Source organism: Ambystoma mexicanum, chromosome 4q, assembly GCF_040938575.1.
Source record: "Ambystoma mexicanum isolate Mex_15411 chromosome 4q, UKY_AmexF1_1, whole genome shotgun sequence".
In the NCBI taxonomy this organism is placed as follows: domain Eukaryota; kingdom Metazoa; phylum Chordata; class Amphibia; order Caudata; family Ambystomatidae; genus Ambystoma; species Ambystoma mexicanum.
Genome location: NC_090928.1, coordinates 845,737,109 through 845,759,643, shown reverse-complemented (window position 1 = coordinate 845,759,643; position 22,535 = coordinate 845,737,109). Strand labels below are relative to the sequence as shown.

Genomic DNA, 22,535 nt, shown 5'->3' with positions numbered 1-22,535 from the left:
TCTCAAGCTCATCTCAAGACAATAATGCTTACAAAAACCAGATGGGGTGGCCCAAGTAGCTGCCCTAGCGATGGACTCCCAAGGGACATACTTCTGAAAAGCAACCGCAGCTGCCTTGCCCCGCACCAGGTGTGCATGAATACCCTTAGGAGGTTTCAGCCCTTGGATGGTGAAAGACTCCGTAATGCAGGCGGCGATCCATCGAGAAATAGTCGCCTTAGACGCCTGCTTACCCTGAGGGTTACCGAAAGTCACAAAAATCTGAGAAGAACTCCTAAGCTCGGAAGTCCTGTCAAGGTAGAACTTAAGAGCCCTTCTGACATCAAGACAGTGCAGAACCCTTTCTGCCTCCAAGGTAGGGTTCGGAAAAAAGACCGGCAGGGAGATCGACTGATTCAGATGTAATTCAGTTACCACCTTCGGTAGAAAGGCAGGGTTTGTCCGTAGGACCACCTTGTCCTTGTGAAAAACCAAGAAGGGATGCTCCACTGACAAGGCCTGGAGCTCACTCACTCGCCTTGCTGAGGTAATGGCGACCAGAAAGGACACTTTCCATGATAGGTACTTGAGGTTCACCGTGGCCATGGGTTCAAAAGGCTTATGGCACAGCGCCGTCAGGACTACATTTAGGTCCCACGGCGGGTGCGGACTACGAACTGGAGGGTAGAGGCATGTCAAGCCTGCAAAATGCCTCTTGACGACCGAGTTACTCAGGGAGTAGGAACATTGGTCTGTAGAAAGATAAGCAGTGACCGATGAAAGATGAGTTCTGCAGGACAGAAATTAAATACCCGACTCTGCTAGGGAGGACACGAAGGACAGCACAGTGTCAATCGTAGCCACCCTTGGGTCTAACTGCGTTCCCAAACACCAATGACAGAACCTGAGCCATTTACTCCTGTATTGGGATCTGGTCAAGGGTTTTCTGGCTGCCTGGATAATACGCATGTTATCCGTAGACAAGTTAAGATGCTCTAAAGACCTGAACTCAGGCACCATGCCGCCAAGCTGGGCGATAGTGGGGAGGGGTGCTATTTCTGCTGCTCCCCCTGATGAAGATCGGGGGTCACCGGTAGCATGATCGGCGGATACACCGACAGGTGTTAAAGTTCTGGGAACCAAAACCTGGCCGGCCACCAGGGGGCTATGAGTAGAAGGGAGCAGTTCACTGAGTTCTTCAGCTTCCAAATTGCACGATGGACTACAGGCAGAGGCGGGAAGGCATAAGCTCTCATGTTGTGCCATGAAATCTCGAGAGCATCCCCCAGAGAAGAGGCTCTCAGCCCCCCTCTGGAAGCATACCGAGGAAGGCCTCTCAGAACTGTTGCCAGGCCTCTCAGAACTGTTGGTAGCTTTAGCCTCTGGACGAGGGACCTCGGACCCAGGTCCGGTAACAGCCTTATCTGCACGGGCCTTGAACATCCGTTCCGTGACAGCAAGCCCACCCAAGGCCTCAGGGCGCACCCTGGTCTTATTTTTGAGGGAAGCCGACAGAGGCCTCAGAGCGAGCTCCAGTACCACACGACTCAGAACTGGGTCCACAAACAGCCCCCACAGGAGGGGCCTTGGAGCATGCTCTGGTATCCACAGGCCCCTTACAGAGACCCTCGGAGAAAACTGCGCTATAATTATTAGGCCCAACTGGCACCTCAGGGCGAACCTCGGTGACAGAGCGATCAACGCCCCTCCCGGCCCAAGAAGAACCTGGAAAGGATCCCCCGGCCGGGGTGCTCTGAAAAGTAAAGAACTTACCGGGCGTTTTTTCTTCTCGTCGATGAACGCCTGAAAATGTGAAGGAGTTCGTCGGAACACCACCTCCCACCGCTTCAAACGACGTTGAAGTGCCCGGACTGAAAGGGAGTCGCAGTGAAAACAGGAATCCCAACAGTGATCCGGACCCAAGCACTCTAAACAAAGAGGATGGGGATCCCCCCCTCGCAAAACGACGGTGACACGATGAACAGTCTGGAAAGTCAAGTTTGAACGACAGACTAGTACACGATCGCTAGCGAGAGACAGAGAGGAAAAAAGGGAAGCAAACATTCCGAGGATGCAAGTGCGTCCAGTCACGAACGAGCGGAGAAAAAACTGATGGGCGATGCGCGGGGGCGAGCCAAGGTGGGCAGGGTAAGAGGAAGGACACTTTTTAAAAACATTTTTTGGGATGCTTTTTACAAAGTGCTCCGGTCCCGTCCCACAGGACGGAGAGATGTCCCATAAGTATGGAGGAAAGGGGATGGGACGTAGGAGTAATACCATATCATCACTCCAGAAGACGCATCAGACTTCCGAATTCGGAGTGGCCAGGAGCCACGCTGCTAGGTGAAGTGAGCCCGGGTTGTGATGCCACACCATCCATTGGTCCTGTGAAAGTAGATCCGGCTCCGAACCCAGATGAAGAGGGTCGTCCCTTGCTAGGTGAAGAAGGTCGGAAAACCAAGTCTGCCTGGGCCAGAACGGGGCCTCCAGGATGATCCTGCATGGAACTTTGCAAATCATCTGAATCGTCCGTCTGAGCGGAAACGGAGGGAAGGCATAGGAGAATGCACCCCCCCTTTGAGTGCAGATGAGAGAGACAGCTGCCGAAGAGACGGCACTGCTTGTTATCGGGGCTGGCGAACATGTCCAGAGGAGGAGTCCCCCACCTTTCGAATATTCTCGCCGCCTTAACGTCCTTAAGCCGCCATTCGTGCATCTGAGCCGACTCCCCGCTGAGAGCATCTGCCTGAATATTCTGAATCCCTGGGAGGTAAAATGCCTGTAGATGAACAATGTGTGCCAGGGCCCAGTGCCAGATGGCTTGAACCTCCAGGGACAGGGACCCAGAATGTGTGCCCCCCTGCTTACGTAGATAGAACATCGGTGTGGTGTTGTCGGTGAGAATCTGAACTACCAAGTCTTAAATGAGGGGAAGAAAAGATTTCAGAGCCCAGTGGACTGCCCTCAACTCCAGAACGATGATATGTCACGAGACTTCCTTGGCGGACCAGTCCTTTCACCTGAAACCCGTCCAGGTGAGCACCCCAACAGACTTAGGAGGCATCAGTGACGATGGTATACTGAACTCCTGCTCCACCAGGGGCATGCCCTTTATGAGGTTGGAGTGAGACCACCACTGCAGGGTGTTGGCCAGGGACGGGGAGATGATCACCTTGTCAGGCCAGGAGCCGTGGATCTGAGACCACTGAAGCGAGAAACTCCTGTGCAGGTCGCATGAACAGACAGCAATTTGGGATGAGTGGGATGACGGACGTCATGGTGCCAAGAAGAGACATGTACGCCCAGACTGTGACGGAGGTTCCTGGTACAAATGAACCTGCCAAGAACAGCAGCTTTTCGATCCGTTCCTGGGCCAGCTTGACTTGATTGAGCGCCGTCTGGAAATGAGCTCCCACAAACATCAACTCCTTGGAAGGCGCCAGACAGGATTTTCCGAAGTTGACTGCAAAGCCCAAATGCTGTAACAGGTGAATAACTGCGCTGAGTGAGTCAATCACCTGCTGACTAGTGCCCCCCTCCCCCGATCAGCCTGTTGTCCAGGTACGTGGTGTCATGATCTGCGGAGGTAAGCCGCCACCGGCATCAGGCACTTGGTGAAAGTCCTGAGAGCAGACTTCAGGCCAGAGGGAAGGACCCGGAACTGATGATGATTGTCGCCGAACACAAACAGTAGAACCTTGCAGTGCTTGGGGTGCATGGGAATGTGAAAGTACGCATCCTCGAAATCCAACGAGGCCAGAAACACCCCCGGCTGAACTGAACGAATGACGTCCTCCAACATTAGCATCCTGCATTTTTTCACATCGTTGAGGGGCCGCAGGTCCAGAATGGGGCGCCATTTGCCATTCGGCTTCTTTATGACAAAAAAGCGTGACTATGTACCTTTTCCTCTTTCCAACGCCGCCACCTTCTCAATCGCCCCCTATTGCAGCATCAGATGCACCTCCTGGCGCAAGGCCTGCAGGTGTGGTTGAGCTCTTTCTACTGGCAGAATTGGAAGGGGTTGACACCTGAACTCCAGCGAGTGGCCGTAGTGGACTGCATCGAGCACCCATCTGTCCGTCGTGATCAAACGCCATTAGACGACGTGGTGCGCCACCCTCCCTCCTAACCAAGTGCTCTTGTGTGGCACGCATTATTGTTGAGGCTTGGACTGCCTGCCTCTTTGAGAGGAGGAAGATCCCCTCTTCCTCTGGCCTTTATAGTCCTTGCTCCGATGCAAGGACTGGAAAGAACGTCGGAAGCCCTGGGAGAAATAGGTAGACCTACCATATCTCTTATTTCGGGAGCCTGCAAATCTGGCATTCCCAGACACCACTCGAAAGGCGCGAAAAGGGCAAAACAACTGTTAAGGACCTTGCCATATCAGAGTCCTCCTTCATGTTTTTGAGGGAGGCGTCAATCTTTTCACCGAACAGCTGCTCCCCCTCGCAACTTGTGCTGAAACTCTGGCCGGAAATCAGTAAAGCTCAGCCAGGCCTGTCGTCGGAGCACCACACCATTATCTGCTTAAACCCAGACTCCACCAGATCAACAGCAATTTTGATACTGTGGTTCGATCGCTTCCTCCCCATCTCGAACCAACAGCATCGCCTCCTTCCATTGCTGCTCCGGTAAGTGGTCCAACAGGGAAGCCAACCTGTGCCACATTTCTCTGTCGTAGTGCGCCATGATTGCGAATAAGTTGGCCGCCTTGACCTTTGTCGCAACCACCGTGAGGACCTTTTTCCCCAAACGCATCCAGCTTCCAGCCTTCATTTTCAAGGGGGGTGGGGTGTTGCACGCCTTCCTACTGGCAGCAGCCAAAACCACTGACTCCGGAATGGGCTGCGATGTTTAGGCACTAGGAGTAAAGTCCAGTGCCTTGAACTTCTTCTCCAGGCGTCCCTTGACCGCCGGCTCTGAAAACGAGTGGTGCATTGTCCGAAGGCCTTCCTGCCACACGTGGTCCAATATGGGGATCAAAAAGACAGACTGCAGTCTCTTCCCCATATGGTCAAACAAAAAAACAGCATTTTTCTCTCTTCCTCTGGTATGAGGCCGAACTCGTTACAGGCCTTTGCCATCATAGCAAGAAAAGCACCAATATCATCCAGCAGCGACAGCTGAGCAGGGCTACTCCGAGTATCCACCTGCGGATCAGTGTCCCAGGACCGTCGAAAGTGTCTGGCGGAACGCTGTCCACCTCCGACTCCACCAATTCATCTTCTTCCTGATCCCTCCTGGGCAGACTGAACCCTCTGGGAGAAAGCAGAGCAGGCCGGATCGGGGGAAAACCCTCTGGGAGGAGGCACTCTACTGTGAGGGGCTGCTGAAGGCACCTTCTGGTGAGTAGTGGCAGACAAGGGCCCAACCATTGGAACCGCCAGCACCGGATGTACCAGGAGTCCAACTGGCCCAGAAGGGATTGCAGCGTCGTCGGCACCTGCATGGAGAGCACTGAATGCGTATTCACCAAAGGGTATTGTGGCGTGGACGGGTGAACCGCTTGCAACACCGAACGATCCAAAAACTGATGACCATCCTCCTGATCAGACTCCAACTCATAGGTAGAGGGAGGCTCATGTTGCAGAAAATCCATTAGAAGAATGAACGTGAACGCCACCCCAGACTGCCATGTCGAATCTCTACATGACGGGGACTCCACCTCGACCAGCAACTGTCCCTCAGAATGCTGCACCGCCACCTCCGTAGACAGGGCGGTCGTCGATGAGGCCGTCACCAGCAAGGGAGCCACCTGAATCACCAGCGTGGTTGTCGACGGAATGGCAACCTGCGTGGTCCTCAACAGGGCCATCAATGTCAACGCTGTCGTCCCTGGAAGCTCTGTCGCAGAGGAAGACTTTACAGGCGGCACAGACGATTATGTACCTGCCGCCAGCGCAGACCGCAGCACCGACCCATCTTTATAGGAAGAGGCCCCTCTGGATGAAGACTTGGAAGGGTGTTTGGAGGACTCATGGCCCGAAGAGTGAAGTTTCTCCGTAGAAGACTACATCTTATGCGACGAGGAGGAGGAATGTGATATGGACTTCCCCTTGTCTGATGTTGAGGTGTTAGGGAGAATTCTCAGAAATGTGCTCATTCCTCTCTAACTTAGAGACACCAGGTCTTTTGCTGGACTCTAGGACTTTAATGTTTTACATGTTTTACCTGGAGAGAGTGAGACCCTTTTTTTCCCCACTCTCTCATGTATTTTTTTTTCAAATTTGTCTTCGTTTTCAAACATGAAGGGTTTACAAGATACAGTTGGCATGCGATTCATTTTACAACTAAGAATGTATTTCCATCATATGCCTTGCCCGGGAAACATGTTTAACATTTGGAACCTTCCAAATTTTCCCATCCCCCCACACTCCACCCCCCAGGACAGAGATCTATTGTTTCAATTCACTTACTATCAGGTTACTGTAATTATGCTATGCTAAGTGCACTTTCATAGATTAACCATTTAGAAACAGGAAAAAGGGCAGAAAGACATTATGAAAGGACACCCTGGTTACGGCTATAGTTTAGTCTGCATATTTCTGGACTAGCATCCCTTTCTGTTGGTATATTATTGTCTTCTGTTAGGCCTCCCATTAGGGGCCTTTATGTAGCACCCATCTAGAGTTTGGGGCGTATTCAGTTGCAAAATCGGTCCACAATGTTTTGTTCTGGGCAGCTCTTCCATGGAGTGCAGCAGTGATCTTTCCCATGGTGTACATGTTTGTGGAAACTCCAATCCACTCTTTGTTGGGGAGCTGGTCCTCTTTTCACTTGATAACTGAACAGGCTTGTGCGGCTAGGAGAAGGGGCGCTATTATACCATTTACTCTGACCATACCATCGTCAGTTTCATCCAAACCAAACAGTATCAACAGGGGTGTGATTGTCCGGGATATCCAGTCTACTTGTTTAATCCAACCCAACACTTCGACCAGGATACTTACACCCTGGGACAGCCGCACCACATGTGCCAGTAAGTAGCTTGTTCTCCGCATAAACTCCAACATAAAGGGCTTGTGGTCTGAAACATTTTGGAGAGTCTATATGGGTCATATTGCCACCTGTGGAGCAACTTGATAGCATGTAGCTTATATTGAGCTGCGATTGAGACCTGCGCGGCTCCTTTGCAGATCTTTTCCCATGTGGCTTCATCAAGTTCCCTGCCGAGGTCTCGTTCCCATTTTTGTTAGAGTTTGGTGGTGGATTTCGTCCCATCGAGTAATAATGCCCTGTACATGTTTGAGATCATTCCCTTGTTTTCAGTCATTTTGCCTAGTAGCTTCTCAAAAGGCGTAAGTTCCCATTGTACTTTCGTTTGCCATTCTTTTCTAGAAAGAACGCCCTTAAGCCCAAGGTAGAGGAAGACTGGGATCGGGTGAATTCCTAGCGCTTCTGCGAGGTCTGGGATTGTGAGAAAAGCCCCGTTTCGCCACAGCTGTGCCACCCTTTCCAAGCCTGCATCGTACCAGGATTGATATTGAGCGTGGTCGGGTATCATCTTACGGACCCCTGGAGCCCATATGTGACTTACAGGGGAGGGCCATGTGGTAATTCCCTTCATGTCCGCCCCTTCTTTCCAGATATCCCATATTGTACCAAGAATGGGGTGGTCTCGAAGTCTGTGGAGGAGTTTCGGCCTGGGGACCCACAGCCATTCCAAAACGGTGGCAGGGGCCAGACTAATTGTCAAGATGAACCCATTGCAGATCCTTCCTCTCTCTCAAATACAGGATTAGCACTCTTAGTTGTGTCACTCGATAGTACGGCTTCAGATCGGGGAAGACCTACACCTCCCTTGTCTTTGGGCATAGTGAGTACCTGATATGGTATCCTTGCTTTCTTCCCCTACCACAAAAATGTGAGGATGGCACCCTTCACTTCTCTGGTAGTCTTAAGGGAAGGACCTGGAATGGGTACAAGAACCAGGGAAGACACCATTTTGATTGCGTTAAATCTACCCATCCACGAGATTGTGAGCTTCTGCCATTTTGCGAGATCTGCACGGAATGAGGCAAGGATGTGTGGAAAGTTAGCATTGTACATATGTTCCTTGTAAAGTTTATACCTAAATAATGCAGGATGGGTCCCCCCATTTGTAGGCCAAGCTGAGAGCATGCAGAGACTTCTCAGGAGGCAGTGTCTGCAGTTCATATAGGATCGATTTAGATCTGTTGATCTTGAAGCCAGAGAGCTTCCCGTGGGTATCTATTGAGTGTATGACTCTAGCTATTGACGTCATGGGGTTAATTATATGGAGTAAGATATCGTCAGCATAGAGGGCTAATTTTATATTCCTTTCCATCTACCCTAATGCCCTCGACCTGGGGGTCGGATCTAAGCACTACTGCAAGCGGTTCAAGGGAGAGCGCAAAGAATATTGCAGAATGGGGACAACCCTGTCTAGTACCCCTTTCCAGGTTGAACCATCTTGAATATTCTGAGTTAACCATTACCGACGCCTGGGGGGACGCATAAACAGCCTTAACCTCTTTCCTGGATGTCAGATACCCATCTTTCCGCTCTATGTCCTCGCAATCTGGCTGCGAGGAGTGCATCAGCCTTATCGTAATGTTTCTGTTTCAGAAACTGTAATTTGCGAATGACCCCCCTTCCTCCAGCTGTCGGAGTTCCTCCTTTTTTTGTAGAGCCTCAGCAATCCTCTCTGTCCTTTCATCCACAGGGGTCTGCGCAGTGACATCTAATAGAGAACAAACTTATACGCGAAATCGCACTATCAGGGTCCTCTCTTTTCTTAACTGCCCCCTCCTTAATTAGAACGCCTCGCCATTGTCGCTTTCCCCACCTCCCACACCATGTTCCTAGATACCTCCCCTGTGTCGTTTGCTTTGAAGTATTCAGTAATCTCCTCTGCCATATGTTCACGGAAGAAAGGGTCTTTCCTGAGTGTTTTGTTACAAGGCCACTTTGTGTTTCTATGCGGTAATGCAAGGAGATTCATTTCGGCAGTGACCATGTCATGGTCAGACCATGAAATCAGTACAACCTCGGAGGCAACTGTGGCCTCACATAATTCCGTGGTCATATAAATGTAGTCGATCCTAGTGAATGTGGTGCGGAGTAAAAGGTGTATCCTGCTTCATTAGGGTGCGAGTGTCTCAAGATATCTTGCAGTCCGTACAACTGCATCATCTAGATTACCTCTTTTCGGCCACGATCGATCAGGGCAGATGTAGGATCTGCCAACATTTTAAAGTCCCTGCCTAGAATGATCTGTTCCGCAGCTTCGAGCATGATTTTTGGAACCACCCGTTGGAAGAATCGGGTTTGAGCAGAGTTGGGGGCATAAAGTGTTGCGCGTGCGAGGGTAGTGTTGGTCATTCTACCAACCAATACGATGGCCCTTTCCTCCACATCGGACCATGACTTGGCGACGTCAAAGTTGAGTCCCTTTCTCAATAGTATACACACCCCAGCTTTTCGTAGGGGGCCCGAGCTCCAGTGTTCAGATCCCACCCTCGAGTAGATGACCCTTCGTTTGTCGCCTTTTGCATACTTAGTTTCTTGTAAGAAGAGCATATCTAGGTTCGCTCTCTTGAATTCTCTCGCAACAAGCGATCGTTTAGTGGCGGAATGGAGTCCCTTGATGTTAAGGGTGCCAGTCCTTAGAAGTCTGGATTCATCTGGCCTAACATCCATAGCCATAGTTTATCATATTACGCTTTTGCCCATATCGTGAACTTGTCCAGCTTCTAGCTGAAAGAGTTATGATAGTGTTGAATATACTTTTAAGAAGATCTGTCTTCGTTTCCGTGCCCTTTCCCCATTTTTCTCTCCCCGCCCCCTCTCACTCTACACCTCTCCCCCCGCTCCCTCCCCCAACCTCCCCTCTTGGCGTCCGATCCCAGCAGGTCACTGCGCCAGGCCGGTCTCAGACCACCAGCGGGAACCACATCTCTCGCGGCCCCAACGCATGATATACCACTTAACCTTGAGCCCCAACTCCCCCAACCCCCACCCTTAAAGAACTTATAACGGATCAAGTTTGTTGGAGATTACTTCGCCTTGAATGTTATGGGATGCGCCCTGGGCAGGGTTATTTCACCTCCAGGACCACCCTCTCGCAACAGCATCTCAGATAGGTGTGCAGGTCTCTTGATAAGTTCCCTTTAACTGCGGAGACTAGTACCTTGGCACTCCAGGAGTGCCACCCCAGAGTCTCCTGTCTGCGTCTGTGGGTGACCCGCTAATTCTGTGAACACGGGTCAGTGTACGTTAGCTCTTACCTCCAAGGCCCACCTTTTATTGCCTGGTTAATGTTCCATGTCCAGGGATGTGTTCATCCTCCTGAATTTCCTCGAACCCTGGTGCAGAAGAGGGCACTTGCCCCAAGTAATGTTGAAAAATAAATGGGGGCCCAACCTTCTCGTTTCTGTGGTTTAGAGTACATGTGAGGCTCTTCAGGTCGCCCCCTGGCCCTAAGTTTGCATCTGCTGTATCAGCGTCTTCGTGAGGAGGGCACACGCCCTGCTGCGCAGAGGCCCAACCCTCCGGCACCTTCTGGTCGGTTTAGGTTGAATAGAGTGTTCAGCAAGTAGATTCTTGCTAATATATCGAGATGTTCTGTTTCTTTCCTGCACAACCTGCTACTTTCCTTAGAACCCAACCCTGAACCTCAGGGATATGTTGTGCCTCTTTTGGGTGCGTCTGTGGACGGTTTACCTCTTCCGGTAGTATCGGGTGGGCTGATAAATGCAGGGGGTCGTCCTATGTGCTACTGCTGTGTATGTAGGTGCGGCCGTGGGGTTGCGCCGCTTTAATGTACTTTCCCTACGTGGGCCACCAGTATATTAATACTTAGGGGACGCTGCCACGTCGTCTTCACGTTATCAGGTGCCTTCTTAATGATTCCAGGAGTTAAGACAGGCATTTTTCTAAAGTATGTCGCCTGTGGGGTCACCGTATGACTTGCCGCTTAATGTAGTTATTCTGGTGCCATTCCTATGCACAGCGCTTTCAGCGGGGCACTGACTTGCAGCCGGGGCGCTGTCGCAGAGATGAGGCAGTCCAAGTGCCTCTCAGGTCGTAGCGGTATGGCTCCGATCCGACTGGGGCCTAGAAGTTTCTCGAATTGTGGCGCAGTCCGCCGCCAAGAAACGAGATGTGGGTTTCTCGGCGAGTTCTTGTCCGATTTCTTCCGGATTTTCTTCCAACTGCTGGGGGCAATGGTGGGGGTCCCTTGGCGGGGGCTCAAGCTGCTTTTGGGGGGCCGCAGAGAGGAGCTTACACAGAGAGAATGTTTATCCGTGCGCCCCCTGGTGGCCAGTTCCTCATGTATTTTTAATGCGATTTGAACTCTTTCTTTTGGTTTTGGAGTCTGAAACTCCATACGCATCATCTTTTACTTTACCTAAGGTTTAAATACCTTCTCTTGAATAAACTTTTTCCAAGAGCAGTAAAGTGAAATTGACTTTACTTACATTGGCCCTCATTACGACCCTGGCGGAAAGTAACTGACCTGACCGCCATAGCGTAAATAGCGTTTCCGCCATTGCACGACGGAGTAAAGTGCGGCTAATTCTGACCCATCGGGCACGAGCACTACGCCATGGCGGAAGTGCAAAGTCCGCGATGGCGGAAATGTCCCCAAAACGCCCCTCACCGCCGTCGTACGGCGCCCTAGGTGCAATTCCGCCACCCATCATAGCGGTCACCGTAATGAGCGGTAATCGCAAAATACGGTGACCGTAAATATACGGAAACGGAAGTAAAAACATGGGCCCGGAACGGGAAACAGCACGCCGTACACCTATAAAATCAGAATCCCAACACAACCATTAAAAATCCTACCCTGAGACACATCCCAACCCGTTAGCCACCCTAGTGAAAACAATAAAAATGGGAAAAGTTGCGAAAAAAGCGTGCGACCACAAGCGGCAGGTCCACTTCTCCCATGAGGAACTCACCGTGCTCACAGAGACCCTCCAGGAGAATGCTGCCGTCGTCTTCTCGACGCAAATGACCAGGACAGCACTTGCGAACAAGAAGGCCATATGGGCCCTGGTGGCACAGCGGGTAAGTGCGGTGGGGACCGCACCCCGCAACCCACAGCAATGCAGAAAGCGATGGGACGACTTGCGGATACGCGTACGGAGCATACTATCAGCCAACCGTAACATTGCTATAGCTACCGGGGGAGGATCGGAATCACCCATCAAGTTGACCCCCTGGGAAGGAATCTGTGCCTCCACCATTAGAATGGAGAGTATAGAGGGAGTCGGAGGGATGGAGAAAGGAGTGCAGACATCCGAAGAATCAGGTAGGTGGGCCAAATAAAACAATGCTAAATCCACAATGTCCAATCATGTGAAGTACCATGTGTCCACATAGTGCAACAGAAACACATGTCCAGGAGAACGGCCACATACATTGGCCTGATAGCGCACTTTAAAAGTCACATTAAATACATAAATAATTAAAAATCCTAAAAACACCCTCTACACGTGCAGCATGCACACCCTAACTGCAGGCTGCAAAACAACTGCATCCTCAATCCACACAAAAATGAAACCACCTCCAAGGCCCTGACCCAAATCACCCTCAGGTACCACCCCAATGCATGTGATACATTGCCATTCCAATTTCCACAGACCCATAAATAACGCTCGCCCTACTTTACTCCAACACATGGTCCGATTCAAACGACGAGCTTCAGGACACCCCTACCAGCACACCTGCAAAGAGGGCCAAGACCAACGGCCAAAGACCCTCCACCTCAGCTGCACGGATCAAGACACAGCAGCAGCACAAATCAAGTGGCAGCACACAGGAGGGGACTTCAACAGGCACCCCAGCAGCCAGCATGCCCACAACAGCAGCACCACAGGTCCCCCCAATGGATGCCACAGAAGGCACTGCTTCTGGTGGCAGCAGCACCACCATAGGTGACACTGCATTAATGGCAGCATGCTCCGACACAGAAAACGGTGCTGTCGATGTAGGATCCATCCATGACCTGTCTCAATCCCCCTTTTTGTTTCATCCCGTACACCATGAGGATACCACGCAGGGGCACCCACAAGACGACGACTGGCCATCCCCCACAAGCCCTGTGGCAAGCCAACATGAGGTGATCAGCCCCTCTGTGACACCACCGCAAATGGGCATGGCCCAGCAGAGGCAACAGTCCCTCGACCAGGTGATCGTGCAACAGCAGCAACTGGCCACGCTCCTCAAGGAGCATGCTGATGAATGTGGGGGTACTAAGGCAGCCATAGAAACATCTACTGAGACACTTAGGGCAGAAATGGAGAGAAGTACAGAGACACTAAGGGCACAAATGGAGAGAAGCACCGAGAGCCTGAGGGTACAAATGGAGAGAAGCACCGAGAGCCTGAGGGTACAAATGGAGAGAAGCACCGAGAGCCTGAGGGGGGAACTGCATGCCACGTCCAAAGATGTATGTGCTGAACTTGCCGCTGTGCGCCGTGTGCTCACTGAGCTCTCACAAGCCCTTAGGGACATGCATGGACGTGAGCAGGCAGAGACATCATCCGTTGCAAGTTCCGTCCAGGGCAGCCCCCAACGTAGATCTGGGAGGAACCTGCGCTCCACAGGCAGGGGTGCCCCTGATACCCGGAGAGGGGGCTTGCAATAGCGTCTGCCCACTGACAATGAGCATCTTTGGACACTGGTGTTCGGGGGGGAGGTAGGAGGGTGGAGGGGGTGTGTTGGGCTTTCTTGGGTGGCGGGTCGATGGGGTGTGTAACATAATTTCACATATGCTATAAACATTTCACAATCATCCAATGAGATGTGTGGACATTGATCTTTGTGTACGAGGCCTTTATAGGCGTACAGTCCATATTGTGCATGTTCCAGACACATACAGTGCCACAAGTCCCGTGTCCATGTATCAGCCACCAGGCGTGAGTGCTAGAAGCATGAATCTATGATAATCTGACGAATTTCACGGCCTTCCTGTGCCTCGCGGACTCCTTGAGGTGCTGCCACATCCCCACCCTCATCATGACCATCTTCAGGTGCTTGCAGTTCTGCGTCAGGGGGCATGGGCACATTTCTACGTACGCACATGTTGTGTAGCATGACACATGCCATGACCATCTTTGCAACCTTCTCATGGCGGTACAGGAGTGCCCCGCCAGACCTGCTGAGGCAGCGGAAACGAGCCTTCAGTAGGCCGAATGCCTGTTCTATGACTACACGGGTACGTGAGTGGGCATGGTTGTAGTCCTCCTCATGCTGGTTCTGTGGGTTCCGGAGTGGTGTAAGGAGCCATCTCTTCAGTGGATACCCGGCATCACCTGTATGTGGACAATAAAGGATGTTTGTGGAATGACATTGCTACGTACGCATCCCCCCCCCCTTCCTGCCAGGTCATTGCCGCATCACATACCCCACATTATCATGCATGAAATGAGACTCACCGAGTAGCCAGGATCTGTTCCCTGCGTGTCGCTCCATGTAGCGTGGTATTGTAGAGTTCCTCAAGACCATAGAATCATGGGTTGATCCAGGAAATCGGGCACAACAATGTGTAAAGATCCTGTTGGAGTCACACACCATTTGTACATTAAGAGAATGATATTGTTTTCGGTTGCGGTACTGGACCTCCATGGCATGTGGGACAACCAATTCCACATGGGTGCAGTCGATGGCACCAATGCAACCCGGTATGCCGGCAAGTGCATGGAATCCCACTTTTGTGTTGGTAATTTCCTGCTCCGAGCGTGGTAGAGAGATGTAGTCGTCTGCGTGCTTCAGGAGGGCATCGAGCACTTGCAATAGTGTCCGTGACAACAGTGGCTGTGAAATGCCATGCAACTGTCCGACTGTGTGCTGGTAGGTGCCGGTGGCCAGGAAGTGTAGTACAGACACCACCTTCAGTAGGGGTGGGATGGCGGTTGGGCTATCTATCATGCTGACAAGGTCAGCGTGTGTCATGTCCACAATGGCGGTTATGGTGTCCCGGTCCAAACGGTAGAGGGTGTGGATCTGCTCATCAGTGAGGTTGAACGGATGAGCTCAGAGGCGTGGGATTGCGGGCTGCCTGCGTGGTGGTAGTGGCTGTGCTGGTGGGCCTTGCTGGCCCTGCCTTGCCCTCCTCCTCCTCCTGCTGCGTCTCCTCTGTGCGGCCGGTTGTTGTAGTAGTTGGTGTTCGTCTTCCTCTTGAAGTTGGAGTACTTGCAGTGCTATCAGGTCCCCCAGGGCCAACATCGCTAGTCCTGCCGGTAGCATTTTGGAGTGGGTGTGGTTGTGGGAGGGGGTTGGGTGTGCAATTTATGTGTTTTCAGGCAGTATAGCCTCCATCTGTGGTGATTCATTCCACCTGTGCAAGCTGCAATCCCCTTTGGGCGAGCACGTCGCGCACACAACGCTGCAATTTGACGCATGGCATCTTGCTATTACAATCATGTATTTAATCCTGATGGCAGTGAAATATTGGTTCATATGTTCATTCTGCTATGGTCCCATTGTTTCACATACTATCTTTACAGTCGCGAACAAACTTGTGAAGGGTCAGTGGAATGTAGTACTCGATTAACGGTGGACCCTCATGCAGCACTGTACCGAGGTTCACCGACGGGCGGGGCGTCCCATTTGTGAGTGAAGCCAGTTGCCATTTTCACACACTGCCGCACTACATGGATGAATTTGTGATTTCAAGCGGTCACAGATGCCTTTTCGACGTGATGTTGCAAATGAGGAATTCGAAGGACAGCGCTTTCGGTTTTCAGCTAGCGGCGAGGAGACGCCCACAGGTCTGACTGCAGATATAAAGTTCTATTGTTTAATGTCCTTCGGACAGGGGCCATGGCGAGAATGCAATGATTGATATGAATAGTATGGGATGCGCAATAGCGTAGTGGACGATAAGGCCGGACGTTCCCAAATACATGTTACTTCACAACACTGGAATTCCGGGCTGGAGCACAGTGGATTTTGCAGACTGCATTACGCACAGACTCAATGGAAATTTCACATGTTATGTGAGTTAATAATCAGGCGTTTTCATACCGGGATGAGGGAATGATGTATGGATGCATGGACAGATGATTTAATTGAGAGTTTGCCATGTACATGGCTTTTTGGAATCCATCCACTTCCCCTGCGCTATGTGATGCAGAGCTGCCATAGTGGGACCATCGTCTATCTGCCCTTGTTGAACCCTCCCTGTCTCGACGCGCCTTCAAACACTTGTGTCTATGCACGTTACTAATCCCATCTAATGGATTCTGTTTTAACAGACGCATGCACACAAAGACTCGTTTGTAATAGTGTTTTCACCTCGATTTATATAGTTATGATTCGCAAGTGATTTTTGGGTGGGAATAATCCTTTTGAGTGGGCTAGCATGCATATGGCTGCAGATTTAGTGTGATCATTGAAGTGAGTAATTCAAATGAAGTTCTGATGCCCATACTATTCTTTTTCATTTCATTTGGGTGACAGGTATCTCCTCCCCTTTTGCCGCTGCCATCTGTATGCCACTCCTGCAGATGGCTTTTACTCCCGACACCTGCTGCTTCGTGTTAATCAGTGGAGCACCATTACGATCTTATGGGACGATCGCCAATGGGCCACATGCCCTTACGCAGTACTAGTGGCTAGGAGCAACATATCGACCTTTCAGCTGGACTAGTGCCTACCTAATGGGACGGCCCTGCGGTTCTAGGCGCTTCCATGTTGCCTTTTTGAACGTGAATGTAGCCCCTGTGTACCATGAAGGAACAGGGCGTCACACAAGAAGAAGCTGGTCATTTATTGCGGATGCAGCCCACAATAATGAAATATATTTTGGAGTTCATGACCTAATAGTTGTATGGGCTTGGTGATTTTGTTGTGCAGTAAATTTCTATTATGATATTAACCGTGTAGCGTTATTCTTTGCAAGTAATGTAGCATATTCCTATTTGTGGAGCGATGTATTGTGAGAAGATCTGCATTGGGTTCCGGCTTCTGAGTATAGTTGCGTGGTACTGTACTGGGCGTTTCTTGGTTTCTTGGAGGGAGACTGAGGTCATGTCCATTGGAATAGCTTCTGTATTCGTGCCATCTGTGCCCTGCAGCTCCCATTGGCCCCTCTTGAGATGAGCCTGGCTGCTCAGTCACTCTGCCAACTTGTGTGGTACATGCTTATGCTGATGGTTGGTTTGTTTACTGGCAAGAGTACAGGGCTGGTGCAGTCTCCCTCAGGATACTGCTTTGAATGTTGCCTTGCACTGGTGTCAAGCGATGGGGGCCTGTTGTTGTTTTGTCTCATATTTCAGTTCATATTGCGGTACTTGAACCTTCACATGCCTGTGCTGCATCAGTACGGCAATGGTGACATAGCAAATATGGATGGCCACTCACAAGACACTTGGAGCCCCTACATTCATTTGTTCGTTGGCATGCATGGGTGACTTGTACATTTCACTGGTTGCATTGTGTGACTTCATTGCACCTACGAGGAGTTGTGCAATGTGGCCAGGGAGTGGTGTACAGGCACTCAGTAGGGCCATTTACGGTTGGTTCGCGATGCCGTACTTCTCACCATGGCGGAATGGTACTTTCCGCCATGCTTGATGGCGTTAGGTAAATGTCCGCTAGGGTCAGAATTCGCGTACCGTTGCGCCATGGTGGTAATTACGGTTTTGCATGGCGCGCGTGCTTGGTGCAGTTAGCGTTGGCGTTCACTACGGTGTCGCTAATGGCATCGTACTTTACGGTGACGGGTCATAATCGCACCGAGCGCTATTCGATGGCGGTATTGCATTTCCGCCATCGTTTTTCGATTTCCGCCAGGGTCGTAATGAGGGCCATTGTAACTTTCTAGACCCAGCACACACCATCTTACAATAGGGTGCTGGAGGGGTTACCTAGTATCTCCTTTGTCTAGTTTCTCATGTAACAATTTTATGTTACCCTTTCCTTGATGAATGGCTGGTTGCAATGGTTTATTTTTAACTACCGTGGTGTGCTTTTACCGCAGCTGCGTTCGCAGCCGCAGTAAAGCGCCCAAGGGTGACATTTTTTTCAAAATGGCCCCAGTCTTCTTTTTTCACCATTTCTTTCTGGAAAGGTCCTTTTTGAGATTTACTCTGCGTGCTAAACCAGGTTTGGTCCCTTTTATAGTTTTGCCTTTGGCGGGATTCACGAGTGAAACCCGCCTCTGGCTCCAGGGTGTCTGGCAGCGGCAGGAAGCGAGGGAGGTGCCAGAAACTCCGTGCTTTGTCTCCAGGAAGACCAGAATGCACTCTTTTACATGATTGGCCGCCTGGCTGTCCGGCAAGGACAGCCACCCTGCTGGGTGACTGATATCTGGGCTGGAATGAATGGGAGAAACCTGCATAACCTGCATAAAATGGCGAGGCTTTTTGGCTTGGAAGGCAGAGTCGACCACTGGACGAAGGAATCCAAAGAAGAACTTGGAAGAGAGGCCTGCTGCAACTCCTGGACCGTTGGTTTGCCCGGTGAAGCCCTGCTGCTGTGCTGAAGCTCTGAATTCGCCTCGACTAGAGAAGCCCTGCAAGGACAACTTCTCCCCTTTCGGTGGTGGAACCAATCAACTCCAAATTAAGCCACCTGGACATCCTCTCAGAGCTGGTTTAAAGTCCACTGCAGTTGCGGCTGGAACCGAATAGCCAGGGAGAGGACCACCAGATCATGTGCGTTGCTTTTAAGTTGGCCAAGAGATCCAGGAAGATCCTCCGGACTCCAAGGAAACAGGACTGACCAAGCCTGAGCCACAACAGAGTGCTGGACCCCACATGCAAGGAAAGACCATCTATACAGCCAAGAGTCCGCAGTGTTGCTATTTGCTTAGACGCGAGGAGCTGAATCCGCGAAGTGCCACGGAATAGAAATTGCTCCTTTTCTGTCCCCGACCGTCCCGTTGCAGTCCCCCCTCTTCTCCCCAAGACTGAGTCCCAGGAACACAGGATCTGCAGAGCTGCACAGGAACCGAAGCCAGCCAAAGCCTTTTTCTTCTAACCAAAAGGTACTGTACAGTCTAAGAAAACGTACCTCTTGTTATGTAACCTCACTTGCTTCTGTAGAGTTGCTAACAGCTTAATAACCTCACAAGCCTAATCAGCTTGTGGTCCTACTTTTATTCCTTCTTTTCTACAAAGACTTCTAAGACATTGTGCAAGACTTTTACCTATCTGCAAGAATTGCTTCAGCTCACCTAGACTTTTGTCCAATTGACTTTGGCCTGGCATGGCTCCCTGAATAACTTCTTCCCTCTGACTGCGTTTCTGTCTTCCTTCCAAGAAGGGGTCAACTTGCTTTGCATTGGGGGTTACCATAAGTACTTACCTGCTTCAGAATATTTGTGAGATCTCTTGTTTTGTTCTAATAATTAATCTTTTTCTTTGCATACTCCCAAGTATTGCCCTAAATGCAAGTGATATATTAATGTGCACAGTGTCCTAGCTATTTAAGTCAGCTGAGGGTGTAGGAAATGTCTGTGTGCCATCCCTAATGGGTACTTGCTGATTTAGAGAAACTAAGTGTGTATTTTGGCTTGTATTTGTGTTACTATTATATTGCCCCTTCTGAAGAAGGCTTACTCAAACTGTTAAATTAATCATTGTTTAATCAAGAAACCTTGTATGTAAGAATTTATTTGAATACTTGTCACTGTGAATCTCTGTGTAACTCCCCTACTGCTCACATTGACCCCTCTCGAGAGAAGCCTGGATGCTCAACATGCTACCGAAGTTTAGTACAGACTTCTACCAAAGGTTGGGTTCCTATTGCCAGGTCGTCAGTGCTGTTGTAGTGCACCCAAAGGGTACTGCACACAATCTTGCCTAAGAGGGGGGTCTTACAGCTTTATGGTCGGTGGTCTGGGCCTGGCTAGCACCGTGGTATGTGGGGGGCTTGGGATCAAAGCCTAGAAAAGCTGTAGCTCTGATGCAGAGGGTGTTTTGGGGCTGAGGGACCATTCTATCTGTATCGTGGGATGTTACTGCCAAGAGGCGCTCTGCTCCCTTCTCGTGGCCTTGCAGAGCAGATTCTTCCCGGGGCACGAAGGTCTGCAAGCCCAATACTAACACGCTTGGTGTTTTCCCAGCGCTTGGGCCTACATTCCAAAATGGCTGCCAATAACTAAGATGGTGTTTACACTTGCCTCTGCTATGTAGCACCCAATGCATGAACTATGCAATTGTGTGCACTCTTGTGTTCACGCCTCTCTCCCCCTGCTCTTGAAGTGTGTCCTATCCTATTGTTTGTTTTGGTTTCGCCTGGGGGAAGAGGGGCTGGGTAGACCTTCTCTCCTTCACAACACAGTCAAAGTGTCTAAAAAAGTAAATGTATTTTACAAATGTTTATTCATGCACTGCAGCTCCAGATAAGATACTAACAAGCTTATTTTACAAAGTAAAATCAGGTCAACTGTCGCAATAATTTACCAGGAGTAACTGATAATCAGGAGACGCTTTAGGTCTTCGGCCCTGCTCATGTGATTTGTTCAGACCAGCAGCATAAGCAACATGTTTCACTTTTAGTGATCCCTGGTCCGACTGTCAACATAACACAAAAGCTTATTTTCATTAACAGGGATTTCTAGAGCTATACATTTTGGACTACAAGAAAGAGACCAATGTTTTGTCCAAAAAATGTAATATTTTTACTTGCCTAAAATATGCCAGACCGGAATGAAATCGACTTACCACTAAATCCATTTACTCTCAACTCCCAGAAATAGGGAGTAAAATACTCTTTCACCTAATTGTCATCTAGAGCCACTGGCAGACATGCAGTAACATCACTATTGACAGATTAGTTACGGTAAATAGTCAACATTAAATAAAATTCCTTAATTTTATACCTGCACCAATCATTGTGATCGGAGATTCAATGTATATCCATTCATCAGTGTAAATACCAGAGTGTACAAAAATAAGTCCATCAAAGTGAGCTTCTTGTACTCCACCTAAGGCATCTTCAATTGTATCGTAATACTAGAAGAATCAGAAAGAAGAGTACTTTAACATTGTCACTTCTCAACATTATTTACATTACCAGACACTAATAGATTAAAAACTCACCAACATATTTTCTCTTCCTTTATATCGTGCCGGATTACTGTAAAAGTGCTCTGCAAACCCAGGTTTCACATGTGCTCCTTTATACTTCAATGCATAAAAAAGGAGGGAATACAAATCAGTAAGCCACAGCAATATATAGAAACCTTAAATATTTATTTCCAACTGAATAAGTCAGATTCTGATTTTTTTAAACAATTGCCTAATGTATTAAACATTAAAACTATTAATTAACAAACGCAGTTGGTGAGGCATTATTTTTACACTCCAGCATTAGCACTTTGTACCGTCACAGTAAAATGTTATTACCATTTAGAAAACACGTTTAGAGTAAGCAATCCAACTGTGGGTCCCAACCAGTTTTGCAATGCCCACTAGTCTGTTCTGCCACTGAGTTGAGAACTACCAGACAGTTAAACAAAGCAGCAATCTACAGTTAATCAATAAAGTAGGAATATTGTGCTTACACCTACAACCCAACTTCCAACTCCGTACCTTAACCCTCTTTAACAATGCTTCAACAAAAAAATTCCTAACTTTATTGTTTAATCGTTACCTATACCCTAGCAAAAACATTCAAAATCACATGTGTGAACGTATGCCTGGGTGCCGCCTTGTTACAAAAGCTGAAATCATTGTCAAAGTACTTGATAAGCAACACAATTAAATGAAGCATATCAAATATCAGTAGTTCATGCCCACAATCTGCTGCACACAGGTGATTTCTTTAAACCCATTTATGGTTTCAAAAAATTCTGCTTTTGCACTGCTAGTACAAGGTTACTGTGCACTTAACACGACCAGTAGAACTAATTACTAGCAGCTGTAATGTCCTAATGCCAGACCAGGTCTTGCAAATTATTTAAAATCCCACTAGACCTGCAGGGCGATTTCCTTTGTTTACATACTCAACCTAACAGAAATGCACTTGCCCCAAGGTGACCAGTGACTAAATACATACCAGTGCTTTTCATAAAATGGTGCATGTCGCCATAAACACACTTCATACTTGGTGCAATGATACCAAACACGCACAGTGAAACTTGTATTTCCCAATTATTACAATAAAATTGTGTTTGCAGTAAATGAAAAATAAGTTTCTAACATTCCCATACTCGCAAGCAAGGTCGAGTATCATGCAAATTGTCCTCACCCTTCAATAAAACTACTAGTCAATGCTAGTGGGCTAGTAGATTTTGCGAACCCTGTAGACTTTATAAAGGTTTCAGAAATTCTGGCTCTTCTTTTAGATTTAGTTATCATAGTTTTGATCCATTAGAAAAACTAAAAATGTTCCTCAAATGTAGCCATCCCTAGGCCAAGGTGACTGATTATTTACTTCATAGAATATGCCCAGACAATGCTAATCCTGGAACCTGCGAGAAAGAAAAATAAAATGGATATTGCATAACATGTGTCAAAGGCAAAGGCAGCGAGAAAGAAGCAGTTCCTAGATATAAGACAAACGATGAAACAGCTGGGAATCCGGTATGGCATTCTACACCTCGGAGAAAACAAGATTCTCACATA

At 49.2% G+C, this 22,535-nt stretch overlaps 1 protein-coding gene across 2 annotated transcripts in view; it reads right to left on the bottom strand.

Annotated features, from left to right (window-relative positions):
* Nucleotides 1–22,535, bottom strand: part of FBXO11 (F-box protein 11) — a 911,561-nt gene that overhangs the window by 675,168 nt on the left and 213,858 nt on the right. For both annotated transcript variants that reach the window (XM_069608416.1, XM_069608415.1), the window contains exons 6-7: nucleotides 21,009–21,092; nucleotides 20,789–20,921 (exon numbers count right to left, since the gene is read on the bottom strand). In XM_069608416.1, the coding sequence (XP_069464517.1) occupies nucleotides 20,789–20,921; nucleotides 21,009–21,092 (217 nt within the window). The remainder of the gene's footprint in view (nucleotides 1–20,788; nucleotides 20,922–21,008; nucleotides 21,093–22,535) is intronic.